Source organism: Pristiophorus japonicus, chromosome 7 (assembly GCF_044704955.1).
Source record: "Pristiophorus japonicus isolate sPriJap1 chromosome 7, sPriJap1.hap1, whole genome shotgun sequence".
Lineage (NCBI taxonomy): Eukaryota > Metazoa > Chordata > Chondrichthyes > Pristiophoridae > Pristiophorus > Pristiophorus japonicus.
In genome coordinates this window covers 115787358-115810602 of record NC_091983.1, presented here as the reverse complement: position 1 = coordinate 115810602, position 23245 = coordinate 115787358, and the positions used below count along the sequence as shown (strand labels likewise).

The window sequence follows — 23245 nt, the reverse complement described above, 5'->3', positions numbered from 1 at the left end:
CAGGAAACTATAGACCAGTTAACCTAACATCTGTCATTGGGAAAATGCTGGAGTCTATCATTAAGGAAGTAATAGCAGCACATTTGGAAAATCATAATACAGTCAAGCAGAGTCAGCATGGTTTTATGAAAGGGAAATTATGTTTGACAAATTTGCTGGCATTCTTTGAGGATGTAACAAGCAGAGTGGATAAAGGGGAACCAGTAGATGTCGTGTATTTGGATTTCCAGAAAGCATTTGATAAAGTGCTACATAAAAGGTTACTGCACAAGGTAAAAGCTCACGGGGTTTTGGGTAATATGTTAATGTGGATAGAGGATTGGCTAACTAACAGAAAGTTGGGATAAATGGGTAATTTTCAGGTTGGCAAACTGTAGCTAGTGGGGTGCCACAGGGATCAGTGCCGGGGCCTCAACTATTTACAATTTATATTCATGACTTGGATGAAGGGACCAAGTGTAACACAGCCAAATTTGCTGATACAAAGATAGGTGGGAAAGCAAGTTGTGAGGAGGACGCAAAGAATCTACAAAGGAAGTGGGCAAAAATTTGGCAGATGGACTATATAATGTGAGAAAATGTAGGAAAAATAAAAAAACAATTATTTAAATGGGGAGAGATTACAAAATGCTGAAGTAGAGGGATCTGGGGGGTTCTTGTACATGAAACGCAAAAAGTTAGCAAGCATACAGCAAATAATCAGGAAGGCAAATGGAATGTTGGCCTTAATTGCAACGGGGATGAAGTATAAAAGTAGGGAAGTCCTGCCCCAGGGCATTGGTAAGACCACACCTGGAATACTGTGTACAGTTTTGGTCTCCTTATTTAAGGAAGGATTGAAACATAGAAACATAGAAAATAGGTGCAGGTGTAGGTCATTCGGCCCTTCGAGCCTGCACCACCATTCAATAAGATCATGACTGATCATTCACCTCAGTATCCCTTTCCTGCTTTCTCTCCATACCCCTTGGTCTCTTTAGCCGTAAGGGCCATATCTAACTGCCTTTTGAATATATCCAATGAACTGACATCAACAACTCTCTGCGGTAGGGAATTCCACAGATTAACAACTACCTGAGTGAAGAAGTTTCTCCTCATCTCAGTCCTAAATGGCTTACCCTTATCCTTAGAATGTGTCCCCTGGTTCTGGACATCCCCAACATCGGGAACATTTGTCCTGCCTCTAACCTGTCCAGTCCTGTCAGAATTTTATAAGTTTCTATGAGATCTCCTCTCATCCTTCTAAACTCCAATGAATACAGGCCCAGTTGATCCAGTCTCTCCTCATAGGTCAGTCCTTACATCCTGGGAATCAGTCTGGCATTGGAGGTAGTTCACAGAAGATTCACGAGGTTGATTCCCGAGATGAAGAGGTTGTCATATTAAGAAAGGTTGAGCAGCTTGGGCCTATACTCATTGGAGTTTAGAAGAATGAAAGATGATCTTATTGAAATATATAAGATTCTGAGGGAGCTTGACAGGGTAGATGCAGAGAAGATATTTCCCCTCATGGGGGAATCTCGAACTAGGGGGCATAGTTTCAGTTGTTAACCTGTGGAATTCCCTTCTGCAGAGAGTTGTTGACGCCAGTTTATTGGATATATTCAAGAGGGAGTTAGATATGGCCCTTACAGCTAAAGGGGATCAAGGGGTATGGAAAGAAAGCAGGAAAGGGGTACTGAGGGAATGATCAGCCATGATCTTGTCGAATGGTGGTGCAGGCTCGAAGGGCCGAATGGCCGACTCCTGCACCTATTTTCTATGTTTCTAAGGGGTTGCACATTTACAACAGAAATGAGGAGGAATTTCTTCTCTGAGGGTCGTGAATCTTTGGAATTCTCTACCCCAGAAAGCTATGGAGGTTGGGACATTGAATATATTTAAGGTGGAGATAGACAGATATTTGAATGATAAGGGAGTCAAGAGTTATGGGGAGTGAGCGGGGAAGTGGAGTTGAGGCCAGGATCAGATCAGCCTTGATCTTATTGACTGGCGGAGCAGGCTCGAGGGGCCAAATGGCCGACTCCTGTTCCTATTTCTTATGTTCTCTTATGTCTTTCTTCCATGGAGACCTTTAGTGTACTGATACAAATGGTTGATAACTCACCAGTGTACACCTCTCCAGCATATTGATTTCTCATTAATAAATTCTGATGCTTTTACTAACTAGATGCTTATTCCTCCGTGGCACCACTCACTAACTTGCATACATGATCCAGGCTTATCATTTTTGAGCACACATGTTCTCAACATGAATATCAGCATTGTGCACATGTTGCTCATCATTTCAACTTTGTAAAGTGTGTACTTTATTCCTGCTGTTAATTTCACAACAAAAGCAATAGGTTTTCATCCTAGGTAGTTAGAAACGGAATTGGACTAACCTGCACATTTGGTTCTAGTGATGAGTGGAGGGCCTGGTAACCCTGTTCCTCCTTCACCAGGTCTTGTCAGCAAAACTCTGATTTCATACTCTGTATCTGGGTCTAGATGCCACAGCTTGTAGGTTGCTGCATTTACAGCATGGATTTCTGTCCAAGATCCGCTGGTCATACAATATTCCACCTCTTTCAGAATGATGGGACCATCACCAATAATTGAATTTGCATTAAGCTGCATCAGCAAGTACGTAGGACCAACGCCAAGTAGTTGGGGTGGTGCAATTGGCATGGGTGGCTCTATATAGGGAAAAAAATTTAATTGATTAATATTCAACTTCAATTTATTCTGCCAATCACTATTCATGTTAATGACTTTTCTTATTTTTATGACTGATTAGAACTAAAAACTTTCAGGTTTCAGTACAGTAGATCAATGTCAATACATTATTTATTCAAATTAATAATTATATTTCTAGATCCAAAATAAGTTAAAAATAATAATAGTCAACCATCAAAATTCATGGGCCCCTCACTTTGGCAATATAGTTATAAATCCTTTAGAATTCCACTCAAATTACACAAAGCATAAAATCAAGAGATCACTGATCCCGATCTGTACTAATGGGTGTCTTGAATCAGGTACCCAAAGTATCTTCACTAACGCAAGTCGGTCTATTTCTCCCCCAGAGGTCCAAGTTTAAAATAGCAAAGTTGTTTGCTCTGTTGCCTCAGTCTCCTTTTCTCAACCTCATACAGCTCTCATTTCTCAATATTTCTCCCCTACCATAACCAAACCCAGCATGCCTCTTCCTGTTTCTACCCAAGCCCGCCAGCCCCAAATCTTATCTACATGCTACTCCTAGATCATATTAGTCATAGGCACAGGACCAGCTTCACATGTATGCTGACAACACTCTACTCTACTTCGCAGCCACCATTTGATTGCAAGACCACTGAATGTGCTGTGCACTTCTCGTCAAACATCAATTCATGTGCAAAATGTTTCCAAATTAACATTACCCTATTTATGTCCCAGCAAAAAGTTTGCATCCAAACCTGACCAATTCCCTCCCCATTGCTCACTCAGGTTGAAATTGTAAAACGAAAACTTGAGGCCCTGTTTGTCCCTGATGTGAGCTTCACAACCAATATTGTAGCCACCTATTTTCACCTCCACAATATCACTTGCCTTCATCCCTACCTCATCTCCAACATCAACAAAACCCTCAATACTTAAGTCACCTCTAAACACCAACCTTCACTTCGCTCACCCCCGAAGCTTCACTCTGCGTAAGCTGCAACTTGTCCAGAATTCTGTCACCGATGTCCTAATCTGCAGTAATCCATGCTCCTCTATTACATCTACTCTCACTAGCCTCCAATGGCGGTCTGTCTTCAATACATCAAATGCAGAATCCTTGCAACTAGTTTTCCAGTCAGTGTAATGATGGGCATGTGAAGCTTTTGTCCACTTAAACTGCAGAAAAACATGCTGCAGTAGAATTATAGTTTTTGTACATTCAAACTTGGGTTGCAAGAACATAAGAAATAGGAACAAGAGTAGGCCATATGGCCCCTCGAGCCTGTTCTGCCATTCAATATGATCATGGCTGATCATCGACCTCAACTTCACTTTCCCACCTGATCTTCTTATCACTTGATTCGCCTTGGGCCCAAAAATCTATCTATCTCAGCCTTGAATAAAGTCAATGACCCAGCAACCACAGCCCTTTGGGGTAGAGAATTCTAACGATTCACATTCCTCTGAGTAAAGAAATTCCTCCTCATCTCGGTCTTAAATGGCCGAGCCCTTATCCTGAGACTATGCCCCTCAGTTCTAGGCACTCCAGCCGTGAAAAAACCTCTTATCATCTACCCTGCCAATCCCCTTCAGAATCTTGTATGTGAGGGTTGTGGCAAGAGAGAACATTTTTCGCGATATAACACTGGAATAAAGCACTGGTGATTACAGATTTGTCGTTGCAGGCGGTAATGGTAGCATTTTAAGGTACTCCATTAAGAGCACAAAATATTCTTAAATCCCATCACATATTGGTACAATACTTAATACCATAAGTTTAAAAAAATAAAGGCAATAGAGCTTTTTTGTAAAGTGAATATATCAGCATTTGTATTTAATGACTGTCTTTTTTAAAACCATTAATGTATATTTCTAAATATTAATTCCAGATTTTATGAATACCAGTCATGTACAATATCGGCACCTGCCTGAAAAGAGCAGCTGTGCAGAAGGCAAAATAAATGTGCATCAATTTAAAACCCTGAAACAATCATCTTGTAGTATTGTCCTTAAAATAGCATCAATACAAGAGATTTGAATGGAGTATAGTTATAAATTAATGTCAGCAACATTCAGGTCCACTGACAAATGCTTTATTCAACAAAGGCCATATTTCCATTCCATTCCAGATGACTCATTGTTGAGTAACTTACTTCAGCTAATCAGGCAACAGTGCTTTTAAATTCACAATACAAGAAATAACCCAAGAAAAATATTATTTAATGATATTACAAACCCAGTATTTTTATACTTTACAATAAAAACTACAGATTATCACATACTGAGGGCAAATCATAGATGGGATCAGTTTGTCTCAGTGTCCTCTGGTGAGAATGCGTGTGAATGGATGTTAGCCGTAGACAGGACCAGGTTTACCTGGAATGCCGTCCATTGTCAGATAGCCTGCCAACATTCAATGCCTAGGCTCACGGATGAAAAATGTGCACAGGTTAGATTCTGGAAGATGCTGGCACTCGTGGAACAGTGCCTCAGCATGAATCACAACATTTAATAGAACAGACAGTGGACGAATAAAGTGAAAATCTAAATTTGGGCAAAAAGGAGTGAATCTAAACTACTCTGAGGTCTCTACCAGCAGCATTTTAGATGGTTGCTAAGCAATGCAAAAGAGCAGTGTCTTTTTCTCCACCATCTAAATACTATAAAAGTTCAAAACACAAAATGTCTAATCACAGATTCTATTTCAGTGGTGCACCTAGTGGTACATATATATTTAATCAAATATGTAATCCCTCCTCACTATAGTGTAGCTCTCAACTGTGATCAAAATTAGTTTTACCGGCCACAGATAACAGATGATTCCTTAAAATAGGATTTTTTAATTGTAATAACAGACTCCATGGAACATCTCAGTCCCTGCTAATATTCTTTTTGAGACCCTGTTCGGCAGTGACAGGAGCAAGAACAATTTGCATTTATATGGCACATTTAACATAGTAAAACTGCCTAAGGCGTTTCACAGCTTGCAAAAAGAAAACTGATGCTGAGCTAAAGGAAGAGGCATTGGGGGAGAGCACAGGCTTGGACAAAGAGGTGTATTTTAAGGAGGGTCTTAGAGGAGGAGAGGTGTTTGGTTTTAAGGGGGAACCAAAGACACAATCACCAGGAAGGGGGATGAGTACAAGAGACTAGAATGAGAGGAACAGAGAGTTTGGGATAGTTATAAAACTGGCGGAGATAGGGAGGGGAAAAGCAATGGAGTGATTAAAATTTCAAACCTGAGGTGCTGGAGGACCAGGAACCAATGTAGATCAGTAGCAATGTGTGCAATGGGTGAGTATGACTTGATGTGGGATAGAATATGGGCAACAGAGCTTTAGAAAAGCTGAAGTTTATGGAGGATGGGAAGCCAGTTTGAGTAATACAGTCTGGAGTGAAGCAAATACTACATAATGTGCAGGGGATTTAATCAAATGTTCTTTTTAAACAAACATTACCATTTGTAGAGTGATTGTTAAATGCCATGTACTACATTTAATCCAGGTAAATTTAATCAATGAGCAAAGACGAAAAGACATTTACATAAATCATTCAAATAACCTTTATTTGACAGTTGCAGTATTAATGCATGAAACCTTTTCTGCTTTACAAATTTCACTGGCTTATTAAAGGTACAACATTTCTACCACAAAGTGACTGCCATTCATGACTTCTGATAAGCCTTCAGAGATGCAAATAAAGTGATTGTAATCCATAACATTAATTATGAATGGATTTACCAGTGTTTAGTGGACACCTTAGAATAGATATTAGCATTCAAGCCTTTTCTTCAAGTTCTTGTGTATTAACAGCGTCATCAGATTTTATCGAAACACTTGAATTCAAATGAGCTAGGAAATAAGCATGTAGTTGTTCTGCTGCAATACTGACATTCTATGTAATACAATGTGCTCTCTCAGTCTGAATTTTGAGAAATAAATCACTTAAGCAATGTTCTTCTTCAGCTGTGTGGGCGCTCGGCTGCACAGCGCTCTGCAGGTCCCTTGCAGAGCGCTTGCCAGTTTCACAATGGGCAAAACAGCACGTGTGGTATTTTGAATGGCCTGCGCAGCCCCTTAAAAGGGCCACACACCCCCAAAAAAATGAAAGGAAACATTATACCCAAGTTCATAGAGAGTCAACTGATACACATGACCCTAATCCCCTGGGAGGACAGGCGCACCAACATTAACGTCCTCGACCAGGCCAACATCCCTAGCATTGAAGCACTTGTAAGGTTACTAATCTTCAGAAAATTGCAGACCATGAACTAAAAATTGATTAATACAAGCTTTGGAATTAAACTGGACAATTAAGGACATCCTGTGGTCAGGAACCAAAACTGAATTCATGCATAACAACAATGGAGTTGTTACGTGAGGCCCTGAACTTGATTGACCAGGGTGGGGAAAACAGCCACTGGAGACATCAAGTCTGTAATATGACCAGACAACAAAGGGCCCCCCACGGAATGCAAATTTGTGGATAACAGCATTCAGCATAAGGAAATAATCGAATTTCGTCCCAGCGGGAAACTTTTTCAAAACCTGGATATAAATATTCGGATACAGACACAGAAGCAGAAGGAACAGCAAGCAGAGAACACAGGAGGAAGAACAGAAGGAGACGAAAGGAATAGGCACTACAGAGGATGGACAGGAGAACCAACCGGTCACGGAACCAATGACCACGAACCTACAATAGCTACAATCAGGAATGGTGATTGTATGTCTAAAGTCAAATTTCTCTCAGCAGTCTAGTCCTGTAGTTTTTCGTCGGTTTTTGTTACGTAATAAAACTGACACTGGGTTAAGCCTAAAATTTTGTGCCACGTGTTGTCCTTTCCCACTATAAGTTCCGAGGTCTAAGAATCAGAGTAGAGTGAACAAAGCAAACACTCCACAGAATTGGCGAGCCAGGTAGGAGCTTGGCATTGGGAAAAAAAATCACGGACACAAAACCAGGGCAAGAACCCCGAGACAGGCAGTAATCGTCTCAGGTCGACAAAGGTGGCCACGGAGAAAAGTCGTCGCAGGTAGTCTGCGCAGGGGTCTCAGGGGAGACCACAATAATCTTATGGACAGCCAGAGGAAGGAAACAGTCTCGGATAGGCTGGAGTAATCCTGGTTCACTGGGGTAGTCACGGAGAGAAGCCAAAAGGTAGTCGCGGGTAGTCTGCGAACGGGGGTCTCAGGGAGGCCCAGGGTGATATCAAGGTTGATCTCAAGGGTGATCTCAGAGGCGACTAGGGGACCAGGAGAGAAACAGTCTCTGACAGACCTGAGTCAAATAGGGTAGCCAAAGAGAGAAGCCTGAGTAACAGGAAGCGCAGGTCACTGCGAGGTGGTCTCAGGGGAGACCAAGGTAACCAGAGAGAATTTCTCAGCCAGAGGCATCAGAAATGGACTCAACACAACAAAACGCGGTAGAGCCCATGGCTAAAAGCAGTCATAGAAAGTCCATGGAGGCTAAAGTAACTGCATATATATGGAACAAATTGGACATTTCAGAGCCATGGGCATGGAAAATGCTGCATTCTGGGGATCTACAGGAAAAAGCGGCAGAGTGGACAGTCAGTAGCAACCACAAAAGGTCAAAAGAGAAGACGGTTAGCTCATGTGCCTGCGAAAGGCACATCTGTTAAGAGAAAAGGTAGAAAAGCTGGAGGAGGAAGAACACAAAAAGCAACAGCAAGCAGAAAACACAGGAAGAAACAGCAGAAGCAGGAGGAAGAGACATGAAAGGAACAGGCATTGCAGAGAATGGACAGAAGAAGAGCTACAGCCAGGGCTGGTAATGGTATGTCTAAAGTCAAATTTCTCTCAGAAGTCTAGTCCTGTAGTTTTTAGTTGGTTTTTGTTGCGTAATAAAACGGACACTGGGTTAAGCCTAAAATTTTGTGTCACATGTTGTCCTTTCCCACTATAAGTCCCAGGTCTAAGAATCAGAGTAGAGTGAACAAAACAAACAACCTACACACTGACCACACTTGATCAGCTCCGCTGGACAGGCCACATTGTCCGCATGTGACTCCCAAAGCAAGCGCTCTACTTGGAACTCCTTCATGGCAAATGAGCCAAAGGTGGGCAGAGGAAACATTACAGGGACACCCTCAAAGCCTCCTTGATAAAATGCAACATCCCCACTGACACCTGGGAGTCCCTGGCCAAAGACTGCCCGAAGTGGAGGAAGTGCATCTGGGAAGGAGCTGAGCACCTCGAGTCTCATCGCCAAGAGCATGCAGAAATCAAGCGCAGGCAGCGGAAAAACCATGCAGCAAACCAGTCCCTCCACCCCTTCCCTCAACAACTATATGCCCCACCTGTGACAGGCACTGTGGTTCTCGTATTGGACTGTTCAGCCACCTAAGGACTCATTAAGAGTGGAAGCAAACCTTCCTTGATTCCGAGGGACTGCCTATGATAATGATGCCCACAGAAACAGTTTCACTGTAAGGAGGAAATACTGCAATTTCAAGTTGTTTTTAAAATCAAACTGTAATAGTTAGATACAGACTTAGGCCCCAGAAATGAAATTATGGTGTACTAGATAACCCAATTACCACTCCATTTCTCTTCTTATACCAACATATAAATAACCCCATTACTTTTGTGGGTGGTGTGCGACAACAGTATCCTATGGAAACATGAGACCACAATGTATTAAGTGAATGGTGTTGTGAGATTGGACCACTGATGGGATGAGGCAGGTGTCTCAGGCCTGGTGGTCTTTCTCACTGTTCTTTTTGTATGTCGAGATGGGTTATATTCCTTACAGTACTACATTCCCAACCTCAAGTTGTTTCTGTGAAAAAACAGAGAACAAAGACCAGCAATTTTCTCACTGGTGATGGAGAACAAGGAATCAAAGAATTGTTCTCATGTCACTCATAAATCTCCTAGCACCTGCTTCAGGTAGTGTTGAGTGTGGCTGAAAGAATAAACAAGCTTCCCTTTCTATAGCACTGTTCCCAGTCTTCAGGATGTTCCAAATGTCTTCCCAGTAAATTAAATACTTCTGAAATATTGTCACACATCATATAGGAGATCACAACCAATTTGTGCATGGCAAGGTTCCATAAAGAGCAATAAAATATCTTAAACATTTAATTCTGGGGATGCGTGTGTCACTAGCAAAGCCAACATTTATTGACCATCCCCATTTTCCCTTGAGAAGGGAAGCTGCCTTCTTGAACTGCTGCAGTCCACGTGGTGAAGGTACTCCCACATTATTGTTAGGTAAAGTGTTCCAAGATTTTGACCCAGCAACAGTGAAGGAACAGGATGAATAAATGAGCAGGTGAATGTGTTTTGGTGATTTTGTTTGTGGGAAAAACATTGCCCAGGCCTCTGCTGTTCCTCATATAGTGCCATGGGATATTTTATGTCCACCTGCACAAACCTGACATCTACCCTCCCTGCCACAGTGAGCATGTGGTTAAAACATACTACAGATTAGGAAGTTCTCAAATTAAAAAACAAATTCTTCCACATTATGGGCCCAAATTTCCCCAACCCTGTTATCTGGCGCACTCTCCTGAGATGCGCCGACTTTGTGTGCTCAAAATGGAGCCAAAAAACTTACTAAGGATTCTGGTCACTCTGCTGTGTGTCCCGATGCGCCGTTTCTTGTGGAGCCGATCGACAGCCGTGCCAAAAACAGTGGCGGCAGCTGTGCGCATGCGCAGTGGAGTCTGCGTGCATTCGCAGTAGCTCCTCGCCCTCCCAGCGTGTCCTGCAGGCTGTGAGCGGGACCCGAAGCTTGCTGCCCCTATCCCTGGCCGAAGAGATGACCTGATGTTTGCTACCCCTATCCCTGGCCGAAGAGATGACCTGATGTTCGCCGCCCCTATCCCTGGCCGAGTGCCCTGCTGCTGCCTTCCCGCGCTGAGGGCTACAACACGTTGGTGCGGGGAGACTTTGGGGGGGGGGGGGGGGGGGGGTGGTGGAGAAAGAGTTTTGATTGGGGGGGGGGGGAGAAGAGAGAAAGAGTTTTGATCGGGCGGGGGGGGGGGGGGGGGGGGGGGAAAGAGGAGAGTTTCTTTAAATGATTTAGAAAAAGAACAAACTGCTCGAATTAGAAAAGTTGTCCCTAATTGATTCATGAAACCCTTTGTCTTCTGATATAAACGATATTTAAAAAGTGCATATTTTATTAAACTTGATATAGTGTGTAAATATGCAAAAGTTACAGTACAAGATCTGTATTAGTTGTTGTGAAGGTGTTTAGTGCTTTGCAAGGTCCTCTGCGCTTCCCTTGCCCTCCCTATCTCTGGCTACATGCGCTTAACTCTTAACTCTACGCAAGGGTTTTCTGTGCGGCCACAAGTGGCCACATACGCTGGCCTAAGTTAGTTTGGAATAACTATTAGCTGTCCAAACTGGCTTAAATGGCCAAAACGGCTGGTAACACCCCCTTTTGAAAAAAACACTAAACTAAAAAAAAGTCCTAACTAACTCACTTACACTGGCGCAAATTAAATGTGCAGAATGGGAATTTTTAAGATACTCCAGAAAAATCAAGTTGCTCGAAAAAAACAGGAGCAACTCCTGGGCAAATTTAGGCCCTATAAATGGGAAAATTCATGTCCTGCAATAATACATCTTAACAAAGGAGGCATAGAGAAATGTTATTAAAAGATATGATAAGAACAATGGGTTAGAATACTCATTTTTCAGTTTTGAATCCAGGCCAATGGAACAGATACATTTGTACATGAATTATGTTTTCTGATTCAAAAGCTTCTTCTCATTCAAATCTGGGGACCTACTTTCTTCTCTCACTTCCACACATCCAGGCCCTTTCATTTATGGGTGGCTGAATGGAGCAGTCGGAGCCCATATTAATTCAGGACCCGAGGTGCTGCAACTGATATTTTTAGATGGCACCGCTAGCATGTATGCTGTGCGACTGAACTGTGGAATACTTGTAACTCATTCCATTAAAAATAGGGATAAATCAGCTTACCAGCAAGAAGAATTTTTTTTGAAAATTCTGTTCTGGATTTGGTCTTGAGGAATAAACTATGCCATCTGTTAGATACCAATTCCTTCTTAATAAAAATGCAGCACATTCATAAAAATTTGTTAATATTTATCTGAACACACTCAAACAGGAAAACAAATATGGCATAGAAAACTGGACATATTACAAACAAATTCTATGATCCCTTTGAGCGTGGGTCGGCAAATCGTAACTGTGATGGTATAGCCTTATCTGTGACTTGCACTCCCTTTGAGGGCAGCTTTCCCACTGGGAGTACTTAATTTATTTACTCTAAGTCTGTGGTATAGCTCAAGGGAAGATTCAATGGCAACTCAAAATCTTCACTTAAACCACCAGAACTTCAATACAGCACCACATTTAGACTTTACTGGGATCGAGACAGATAGCTTCCTTTGATTTGCAGAGATACCAAAAACTCATGCATAACATGCCTTAATCCTTCTTTTCATGACATATCAATTATTTATTTATGGTCACAGCTTCTGTGTTATCCTAAGCCTCTTTTGCATACTGACACTAGGGGTTTAAACTCACAGGTGCCAGACAGTAATCCTCCATTGCATATAAAAATAATAAAATTGCTTATGATTAGGTGTGACTTCAGATCTCCTTGTTCAATTTACAAAAGATCATCTATGTCCATTAGTAGTCTGGAGAAAGTAGCAATGCCTACCAAAGGCTACAGACCATTTTTTTTTAGGCTCAAAGTCACACATAGCTCTTTGCGTAGGGCACTGATTGTGTTTAAAGAATGTTTATTACCTCAGAGCGGGATTATCTTGAGCGAAAGAAAGCCACATTAACACACTTGTGATTTTTATTATGCCGCATGAAAGAACTTGAAGGTCTTCAAAAATGCATACTGAAAATTTCTAAAATCATCTTGCACAATGTTCCCCTTATTTGATAACCAAATTGAAGGGAAACATTTGGGATTTAGCTGGTAAATCTGTAGTTCACAATCTATCCTATTATGATTTCCCTTCACTACATCAAATGAGTTGCAGCACTTTATGTCTGTTTAAATATGGGATTTGAAAAACAGATTGGCAAAACAACTCTTACGGTCTGTGGACTAAACGGAGACCACTATTTTTTAAAAAATAATCGTATTTCTTCCTCTTTCAGCAGTCTCCAATATAGAAAGCATATTCACATCAACCTCCATACTAGATTTAAATCTAGATCAGGTTTGGCTATTCTTTTGGGACATCAGAATTTAAAATCGTCATTGACATGGTCCGGTTATACTGAGCACAGTAATATGCAAAAGGACATTTAATTGCTCGAAGAAAACAGAGCATGAAAATTCAGTTCTGTAAACTGTTATACAACATTTCACAGAGCATGTCAATTGGATTAACATAAAACAGCAATTCACATTACAATACGAGACAGGGATGAACTTTATCACCCATTTTAATTCAGGGCTTATCACTAAACTAGTATGGCTGGGTACTATATTGAAAACCCCACTCACATGGATGATTTATACACTACAAAATGGAACAAAAATTGGCCTTCAGGTGCTATCGGATGGCAAAAACCCTAGTGTCAAGCTTGCAATCGGACTGCAATGCAACATGCAAAACATATTTCAGCTAGAGAAATATAAACATTCACATTTAAAATGAGGGTATTGTATCATGCAACAACGTTCACGGAACAAGGCAATATTGTCATGTGCCTTCAACTCACAATAGAAAAATTAACTGTTTTTATCATGGGAATTTGATCATTAATAGTCTATTATGCAAAAACTGTAAGAAAGCTGACTGTGCATGACAATCTAATTGTGGCTATAAACCGAGTCAATTGCATTAATCTAAGTTAACAATGTCTATTGTAAATTATCCAATATTCAGGATAAGGTTTTAATTTTGATGTGCAGCTGTCATACAACTCCCTGCATTTATCAAGTTCTGACATAATATCAAACTATCAGGTCACATGTTATTCAGATTTTTTGGAACTCATGCAGGTAAATGAATTTGTAATCCAAGTAGGTCTTCAAAAAGTGTTTTTAATCAGTATTTCTCAGATTAGATTAAAACCTTTCATGGTCATACCAAGTTGATTATTGTACTACACACCAAGTTAACTCATACATCTTCCTGTTTTAACACTGCAGCTGTTTATGAATTTTTACCTATTGTTTATTTACATTCTCCTTGATGCAATCACATATCTTCCACAACAATTGCCAACATAGCAACAATGGGTAATTTTAATTCTGCCAGTATGCTGTGAGCAGATTAGAATTATAGATTGCACTGCGAGTTTCTATTTGCTGTAATTTTCTTGCACCTTTTGGCATAGGTTGCCTATTTATGAACTACATATTAGAATTAACAACCTTTGACATCACATTGGAAGAGAAAATATGTGAATGTGAAATTACTGAGAGGAAAGACACTGATTTTTATTTCTTAAAAAAGCATATTCTGCCGACTGTGAAAATGTCACACAAGGTCGAACTCACTCAATTTACAGGCTCACTTGCGTTAGGAATATTTAATTTTGCAACAGGAGTCCTTCTCCAGAATTGAAATAGTCTACTGGCACAGGAAATGCATGGTCTTCAGCACACACCTGGGAAGTGTAAAATCTGGTTGGACAGTAGCTTGCCATTTTAAAATAAATCGTCTTCGTAACTAAAAAGTAGACTATTTTTTTCCACAATGAGACATCACAGGAATGTGGCTATTACTGCTCTCTTTGATGCTGGATGAGTTGCTACAGGAGGTGGACCTATCTGGAGCTGCAGGCCACCTGCCAGTTGTGATATATTCACAGAGCACAGCACACACAGCTTTCTAATATGGCAAGCAGCTCTCGGAAGTCTCCGGAACCTGCTGCTTCTGTTTAATTATTAACTCTGTAGTTGCAGTACACAATACCATCCACACCCACAGTGTGGAGCTGCAAACATTACAAGCTTACAGAGATTACACTTCTCCCTCCTTAATGAAGAAGTTATATCATACATAATGAACTAACATGGTGCTCTCTACCAATTGGTTTTTACACTCCATGAATGCTGCGTCGCATTCTTTTGACCACTTCCAATGGACCTGTTTTTTCAATAATTCATTCAGTGGATGTAATACTGTAGCCAAATTTGGTAGGAACTTCCCATAATAGTTCAAAAGACCGAAGAATGAATGAAGTTCAGTGACATTCCTGGGAGTGGGTGCATTTCTGATTGCATCCAGCTTTCCCATGGTTGGATGTAAACCATCTTTGTCAACTCTGTACCCTAAGTACTCTACTGAGTTTTGAAGTAACTCACACTTACAAGCAGACATTCATACTCTGTGCTTCTCTAGCCGATTGAGGACTTCATTCAATATATTGTTATGAATTTGCCTATTTGGTGCTGAAATTAGTATATCATCCAAATAATACTACCCCTTCAATACCTTGCAAAATCTGGTTCATCACCCCTTGGAATATGGCAAGGGCGGAAGACACTCCAAACGGTAGCCTATTAAATTGATATAGGCCTAGATGAGTATTTATAGTCAAGCATGACTTGGACTCATCTAGTTCAAGCTGTAAGTAGGCATTCGTAAGATCCAGTTTTGAGAAGATCTGACCACCTGTCAGTGTTTTGAACAAATCTTTTATATTTGGCAATGTATTGGGGACCTGGTTTACGGTTACTTTATAATCACCACACAATTTTACCGTACCATTGGACTTAGGTACAACAATGGGTGTAGCCCAATTACATCGATCTATCTTAGAAATAATGTTCTCAGTTCCTAGTCTTTTGAATTCTCTCTCAACTTTCTCCTTGAGTGCATATGGTACGGAACGCGGCTTGTCGTAAACCGATCTGGCGTCCTTTTGTACCGACACTCGCCTTGAAACCTTGGATCGGACTGCCCGTTTCGCAGAACATCTTCGGATACTTCTTGATAATGTCATTCGTTGATGCAAATCTCGCTTCCACATGGAAAATCTCACTCCAATCCAGCTTCAGTGATCTCAACCAATTTCTACCTAGTAAGGCAGGCTTGACTCCTTTCACTGCTATTAGAGGCAAGTTCTGGAATTGATTCTTGTATTTCACTGGTACAGGGATTTTCTCCCCCGAGTAGCCTTGCAGCTCTATCTTGGATTTCTCCAATGGGAAATCACGCAATTTGTCGAGGTATATCGACTCCGGTGCTACACTCACGGATGCACCCGTGTCGATTTCCATTGGTATCTTGAATCCCGCAACATCTACGTGAATTTTGATACTTTCTGAATCGTTATCCATTAACCTCGTGCTCCTGATGACGTGTGTAGCTCTAACATCTCCTCGTCCTGTTGTTGTTCTTCCATGCTATGTAGTCTCTGAGGATTTCTACTCATTGCTTTAAAAGCTGGTTTACCCCTCAGTTGGCATGCCTTCGCAAGATGCCCAGTCTTTCTGCAGAAGAAATACTCTGCCTTCACATACGGACAACTTTTGGCAATGTGTTGTCCCAGACACCTTTGGCACGACTTCGATGCTGTTAAATTTCCAGTTTCTGAAACTCTGGCCCCACTGTCTTTTACTTTGAACCTGCAGGCGATTCACCTCGACCGTAATTATTATGAAATTCTCAGGAATGCCATGCCCATCGACCTCGCTGTCTGATAAGCAAACTCAAAATTCAAGTCATCAGTCGTCAATAACTTTCTTCTTTCTTGTTCACCCCACAAACAAAACGACGACCGAAATGATAGCTTTCAGCAATTTCAAATGGTTTGGGGTTATAGTGCTGTTCCAGCTTCGTTAAAATCTCTTTAAGCGTTGTGTCCATTGGCTCGTCAGGCACAAGCAGATTTATCAGCATTTCATACAATGCCGGACCCGCCTCTGATAAGAAGATAGCTTGCTTCCGTTCCAACACTGCCCGGTTCTGATCTGCATTCTCTGTAACTTCGATTATGTTATTTGCAGTGAAATACATTTCTAGATAGTCCACATATGCTTTAAAACATTCCTGGTCATGTCTATATTCACCCAAATATCCCATACTGCTACAGTGCCAACATTTTAAACTCTGCAGTAATTAGTGTGCTCGTTTTTTACCTCGGATTTTGTTGCTTCTTCCAAAGGCAGAGAAGCTTCCAAAGTCTCTCTGTCGGCTGGCTGAATCCTTCACCAACAAAATTTCAGCTTTAAATCATCCGAAAAATTGCATCTTGCTGCCAAATGTGATTTATTCACAGAGCACAGCACACGCAGCTTTCTAATATGGCAGGCAGCTCTCGGAAGTTTCCGGAACCTGCTGCTTCTGTTTAATTATTAACTCTGTAGTTGCAGTACACAATACGTCCACATCCACAGTGTGGTGCTACAAACATTACAAGCTTACAGACATTATACCAGTGAAAGCACAAAAGCAAGCTGCTTGCACAATTCAGTCATCCAGGTTATTTACACCTTTAAGCATTAGCTCTCTGATATCCGGAGGAAGGCAAAGGTAAGTGTGTATTTATGCACACATTTCATGTTGGCTCCATCAAGCATGCAGAATCCCACTTGGAATCTCCTGCAACATTTAAGGCATTACTCAATCATTTTCTTTATACACACATATGTCCCTTGTGCTAAAGATGCATGGCACAGTTTTTTTTTGCCAATGGACGTGGCCAATGCGAACCAACAAATGCTCAGACCCCCAGCCCTGAGTCTCTCCCTTCCACTGTTGAAGGGTTTCTCAGTGGAATGAAAAGGTTAGCGATGGTCTCCTAAGAGCCAATTCTTCTTCAAATCATGTGCACTGCCACATAGAGAGCATCATGACTCTTGCTTGGATAACAGCCTTTGATGTGCATAATGAAGTTTCCATGGTCAGATATATTTTAACATTAGAAGTGTGCAAATCCTCTATGCATGCAAGTCATGGGATTGTTTTGAGGACCACTGATGCCGACATAAGTGCCATCTGCAATACCTTGCACTCAAGTGAAAGCTTTATACCCAGTCCAACTGATGTCTCCTTTTTCACTTGATACTCATGCATTGCAGACTGCCTGATAAGGTAAATATCTCCAATGGTGGCTTGGCAGGATCGTGGCATTACAGTTTTTTGCAGTACCTTTACTTTTATGTCCCTATTCCAGATGTTATCAGTAGGTCATCCAGCAGCAGATGATGCAGTTCGGTGACGGCCTGCTTTGTGAAGTTGATGCTGTGAAGGGAGGTCACCTCTAACTGACATGTTGGCCCCAGGATAGTGATGTTGCGGAGAAAACATCTTGAATGTCATTGCATCTACAGTTCTTCTGAACTTCTCCTCGTCTAAATAATACAACCCCATTAAAACCCCAGAGTTGCACCACTTTGTACAGTGTGATTTAAATGCAGCATCATAATGAAGCAAACAATTTGCAGGAAACAAAAAGTAAAGATGGCAGACTACCTATGCATGGAGCAAAATGCAATGAAATGTAGTTAATGCAGTTGTGAACGGAATGTGTAGTCAACCATCAAAATGAAAGAGTGATCTTATTAGCACAGGAAGACAAGGAGTTACAGGAAATGCAGTGATTGCATTGCAACAAGTAATCTCCAAACACTGTTCAGATTTCTTCAGTCTGATTCCTGCTCACACACAGCACCCAAATTGCCATGGTCAAAAACATTCACAACTTTCTCTCATCAGTCTTCTTATTCACATTAAAATAGCAATATCCATAAGCAGGTCCACATCTCCTATGAACTGAAACTTGCAATCTTTCATTTTACTTGACTAGGACAGCATGCTACAATTAACCCTTTTATCATCGCACAATGCACTGGACATTATGTGAATTGCTCACCACATTCTCCAGTTTGTTACAAAATGGAGTGGGGGCATGGAGGGGGGAGGGGAAAGAGAATGAGAGAGGAGCATACAAGAAACTAACAGTACAGTACTATTTATAACAATGTAAGAATAAAAGTGTTTATTAATGATTAAAATTGATTATGTATATGTATAAATGTTAAAAGTGTAGATTAACGGAAAGGCCTGTTTGTGTGGAGATAAAATGGAAGCCCACAGATTGCCAGCATGGGCTAAGTTTTGTAAGAAACAAAATGAAAGCCCCCACAGGTTGCCGCGTGGGTTTTGTGTATTGGAAAGCCATTTAAACTAATCAGAGATGGCTGAGCCAGACCAGACAGCCACATGTGTGAGGAGAGCCAATAAGCTGCTGCCCTGGAACCAAAGCCCAATTGGGAGGCTTTCTGAGAACAATGGCCTTGAGGAATATAAAAAACACAAGCCAGGAATTTTTCTTTCTCTTCTCTCCCTGCTGGACACACGGCAAACTACCTCCTGTTGAAGACCAGCCAAATCAGCATGCCGTGTGTTCAAACCAGCCAGCAAAAGGGGCGTAACGTATATCGCTTTTTATTAAACCTCATTATATCTCTGTTGTAACTAAGGTAGATCTATAGGATATTTGACGATTGCTGTTAAATGCATGTGTGTTTTTAATAAACTATGCCAATTGTTCTGAAAGAATCGTCTCACTGTCAAATGTAAGCCCAGAGAGATTCAGTAATCCTACAATAACTTATTTCAAAAACAATCAATAGTGTTGAATCTTTAGGTCTATTCGATTATCTTTTGAATTGAGTTTCTGACAAAACATTACATTACACAGATAAGGCGGCACCATGTGAAGCAGGCTCGATGGGCCTACCCCCTGCTACTATTTCTTATGTAGCCCCTCATCATCTCAATGTGGTAATAGGCAGTTAAAACAGAAAACAGAAATATGGGGAAAACCCAAACCTCATACAATAATTCTGGGTCTCCAAAGAAAAGATTTCTTCAAGATTGAAGAGTCAACAATCAGGCACTTAATTTGTGAACAGGAGTCTGAAGTCATTTCCTTTGGGCATGTAGTCACAATAGAAATCACTGTAAATTCCAACAAGTTTGCATAGTCAAATACATTTAAATTTCAAGGATATGATGGACTAGCCAAATTATTTAGATCTGATTACTTTCTGACAAAAACAATGGTTAGCTACCTGCCTCTCTATAAAAACCAATAGTTGCCTCTGGATAGCTTTTATGTATTATTTCTTTCCTCTAGCACCAAGACAACAGAACTCCATGACCTGGATTTTGCAACCAATGTGGAACTTGCTGCTAACGCACTGCAATTTCCTCCCAGAACTTTCATTTGTAATGCATAGTGGTTTGGAGGTCATACAACTCTCCTTCATTTGGATTACAACACTATGAAGTTCTGGTGCTGCCTTTCAAAGGTTACAGCCAGTTAAAGGTCAACATCATATTTTGGCGAGGTGGCAGAAGGAACAGCAACCTCAGGGCATCAGTAGCTGGAAGGGGCCCCCAGATTTTCCAATGCATCAACGGAGATACTACAGATAGAACGGTCAGTAGGAAAAGTACAATGGGCGCTGTGAGCAGGAAGCCCATAGGAGAATGATGCAGGAGGTCTGGTGGAAGTGGCAGAGTCCATCAATGCAATACGTGCTATGGCAGGAATTACTACATAATGACCTCACAAGGATAGCCTAGAAGTCTAATGCCAATATACATTCTCTACAACTGTAAGGGGAAAATGGGAAGGCTTCTCCTCCCACGAGCGGGCCCCCTGATATAGAGGGTCGACGCTCGCCCCAACCCGCGTAACAGCCCCCGGAGTTAGCAGACAGAGACGGATGGCAAGGTATAATCATCTTTTATTACGAACGTCCGGGAACACCTCTTATCACAGCTGCCTACGAGTGGAGATGCTCTCCGAACAGCACAATCATACAACTTTTATACATTTCAAAAAGCCCTCCGTTTCCTGGTAGTAAGACCACCCTAGATCTCTAATTGGACTACCTTATCAGTGCTACTTCTCTAATTGGACTACCTTATTAGTGCTACTTTGGATTGACAGGCCAAGACCCTCGTGACCACCTTAGGCCGTGACTAGAATGACTTCATTCGGACAGAATTTGTTGATTCTCCTTTGTGCCCGGGAGTCTGCCTCGAGCCTCTTCGCAAGGTCTTATCAATGTCTGTTTAGGTTCTCGCATCGTATCCTGTCGGAATATTATTGAATTGATAACTTCTGGAGCCTTGGTACAAGGCCGAAGAGAGGCCTTTTACCTCCTTATGGGTCGGTGCAGGAACCAGCACTTTAACTTTTGTCCCGCTAGTACCCCTAATGCCAAATTTCTCTTACAACAACTCATACAAGCTTCACTCACCTCTTCACTATTGATGCTCTTTCTTCTTTAGTACCTGGATATCAAAAAAGCTCACTTCTGTTAAGGGCACCCTCTTCACACCATCTTCCCTCAAAACCACTCACAAGTCACTTTGCCTGCCACAAGTTCTTCTGCTAGTCTTCAAGGAGACTGCTTTTAAACTGAAAACATCTTCACTCATCATCATGCCATGGATGAACTAATTTGGGGCAGGTCGCCATGACGTTCAAGGTTATATACCTCAGAGCTGCTCCCACTCCAGCACTTAACTTCAGTAGAAATGCAGTGAGGTTATGGCAACAGAGCAGGCAAAGCTCAAAGGAAATTCCAGGCTATTGTCTTCTCTCTCTCTACCCAAAGGAAGAAAAGGGCCACAGAAAAACAACTGGGACAGATCCACCAGCATTAATAGTGTTAATTATGTAGGAAGTAGAGGCATTACCTAGCAGTTGGGCAGGAGAGCCCGCAGAAGAAGGGGAGGTTAGAGCTAAAAGCTGGCAAGAGAAATTTCGTAAAGGGTGAGCATGGTTCATCAGATGAAATTTCAGTTTCTTGTGCTTTCTTAAAATGCTGCAATGTCCTTACACTCACCTACTGTTTGTTCCTTCAAGGGCAAATGTAATTTTGCACACAGCTGAATAATCTCTACTTCTATCATATCATAAGGGCATCTTAGAGAAAAAAAATCAGTCACAGCTGCTGGCACATTTTCATCAAATTCACAAGGCTCGTCACAGGCTGAGCACTAGTGATAAGGAGGACCTGGGAGTGAGACAGAGGAAGAGCCTCCATGTAGGGAGGAGAAACAACCGCAGCTGGTTAATAAGACTAGGAACTCAGGTCTCAGCAGTCCAGTGATTTGGAAGCATCGGCCACATATGCAGGTAGTGAAGTCAGTTTTTACACATATAATTGATATGGGTAAGTGGGAAGACTCCTACTAGCTTCTGCAACAAATTACAGGAAGTATCTCAACCTGTAGAACACCTGGAGACTGTGACAGCCTGACAAGGGTGAGCTTCTAAGAGCCACCAGAGTGGCGGCAATCAATCTCGGATAGTTTTAGGCAATAAGTGGACTGAATACTTGGTCTACAACAGTGTTGCAAGGCAGATAAAACATATATCCAGCTCCATAGTGGAGCCCTGGTACTATCTGTGGTCACATTGAACATAAATGGGTTCAGCCTGTGGACTTCCATTCTGGGCTCCTCACAATGGTTGCATTCATGGCTACTAGTCCTCTAGTTAATTAGGTGCAGGAGTAAATTAGGAGTAAATTAGGGTAAAGAATTAGGTGCAGGAGTAGGCCATGTGGCCCCTCGAGTGTGCTCCAACATTCAATAAGATCATGGGTGATCATCATCCTCAACTCCACATCCCTTGATTCCCCTAGAGTAAAAAAATCTATCTATCTCATCCTTGAATATACTCAAAGACTCAGCATCCACAGCCCTCTGGGGCAGAGAATTCCAAAGATTTCCAACCCTTTGAGTGAAGAAATTCCTCCTCATCTCGATCTTAAATGACCTACCCCTCATCCTGAGACTATGCCCTCTGGTTCTAGACCAACCAGGGGAAACAACCTCTCAGCATCTACCCTGTCAATCCCCTTCAGAATCTTGTATGTTTCAATTAGATCACCCCTCTTTCTTTTAAACTCCAGAGTTAGGTCCATTCTACACAATCTCATCATAGGACAGCCCTCTCATCCCAGGAATCAATCGAGTAAACCTTTGTTGCACCACCCCAAAGGTAAGTATATCCTTCCTCAGATAAGGAGACCATTACTGTGCACAGTACTCCAGGTGTGATCTCACCAAGGTCCTGTACAATTGTAGCAAGATTTCCTTATTCTTATACTCCAACCCCCTTGCAATAAAGGCCAACATGCCATTTACCTTCCTTATTGTTTGCTGTATCTGCATTCTAGCTTTCTGTGTTTCTTGCACAAGGATTCCCAAATCTCTCTAAACACCAACATTGAAAAGTTTCATACCATTTAAAAATATTCTGATTTTCTATTCTTCCTACCAAAACGGACTTGTTGAATCACTCTCATCAACAGATAATAGTCTATACAGATGAATGAGTGAGACCAGCTACTGCACAGAGCCACTTTTATTATAATCCACTATGTACAGGTTTCTCAGTTGTTACAAAACTTACACATCATACAACATCACCAGACCTGCGGCGATGGAAAATGGTGGCAGATGCAAGTGAAGGTAGTCACTGGGATTACCTACACAGAAACCTGCATGAAGGCAGTTCATCATCATCATAGGCAATCCCTTGGAATCGAGGAAGACCTGCTTCCACTCTTAAAAGGAGTCCTTAGGTGGTT

General features: G+C 41.6%; 1 protein-coding gene across 3 annotated transcripts in view; it reads right to left on the bottom strand.

Annotated features, from left to right (window-relative positions):
* The window catches only part of ptprk (protein tyrosine phosphatase receptor type K), a 779294-nt gene that overhangs the window by 370200 nt on the left and 385849 nt on the right, over window positions 1–23245 (bottom strand). For all 3 annotated transcript variants that reach the window (XM_070885263.1, XM_070885265.1, XM_070885264.1), the window contains exon 7: window positions 2385–2678. In XM_070885263.1, coding sequence (XP_070741364.1) covers window positions 2385–2678 — 294 coding nt within the window. The remainder of the gene's footprint in view (window positions 1–2384; window positions 2679–23245) is intronic.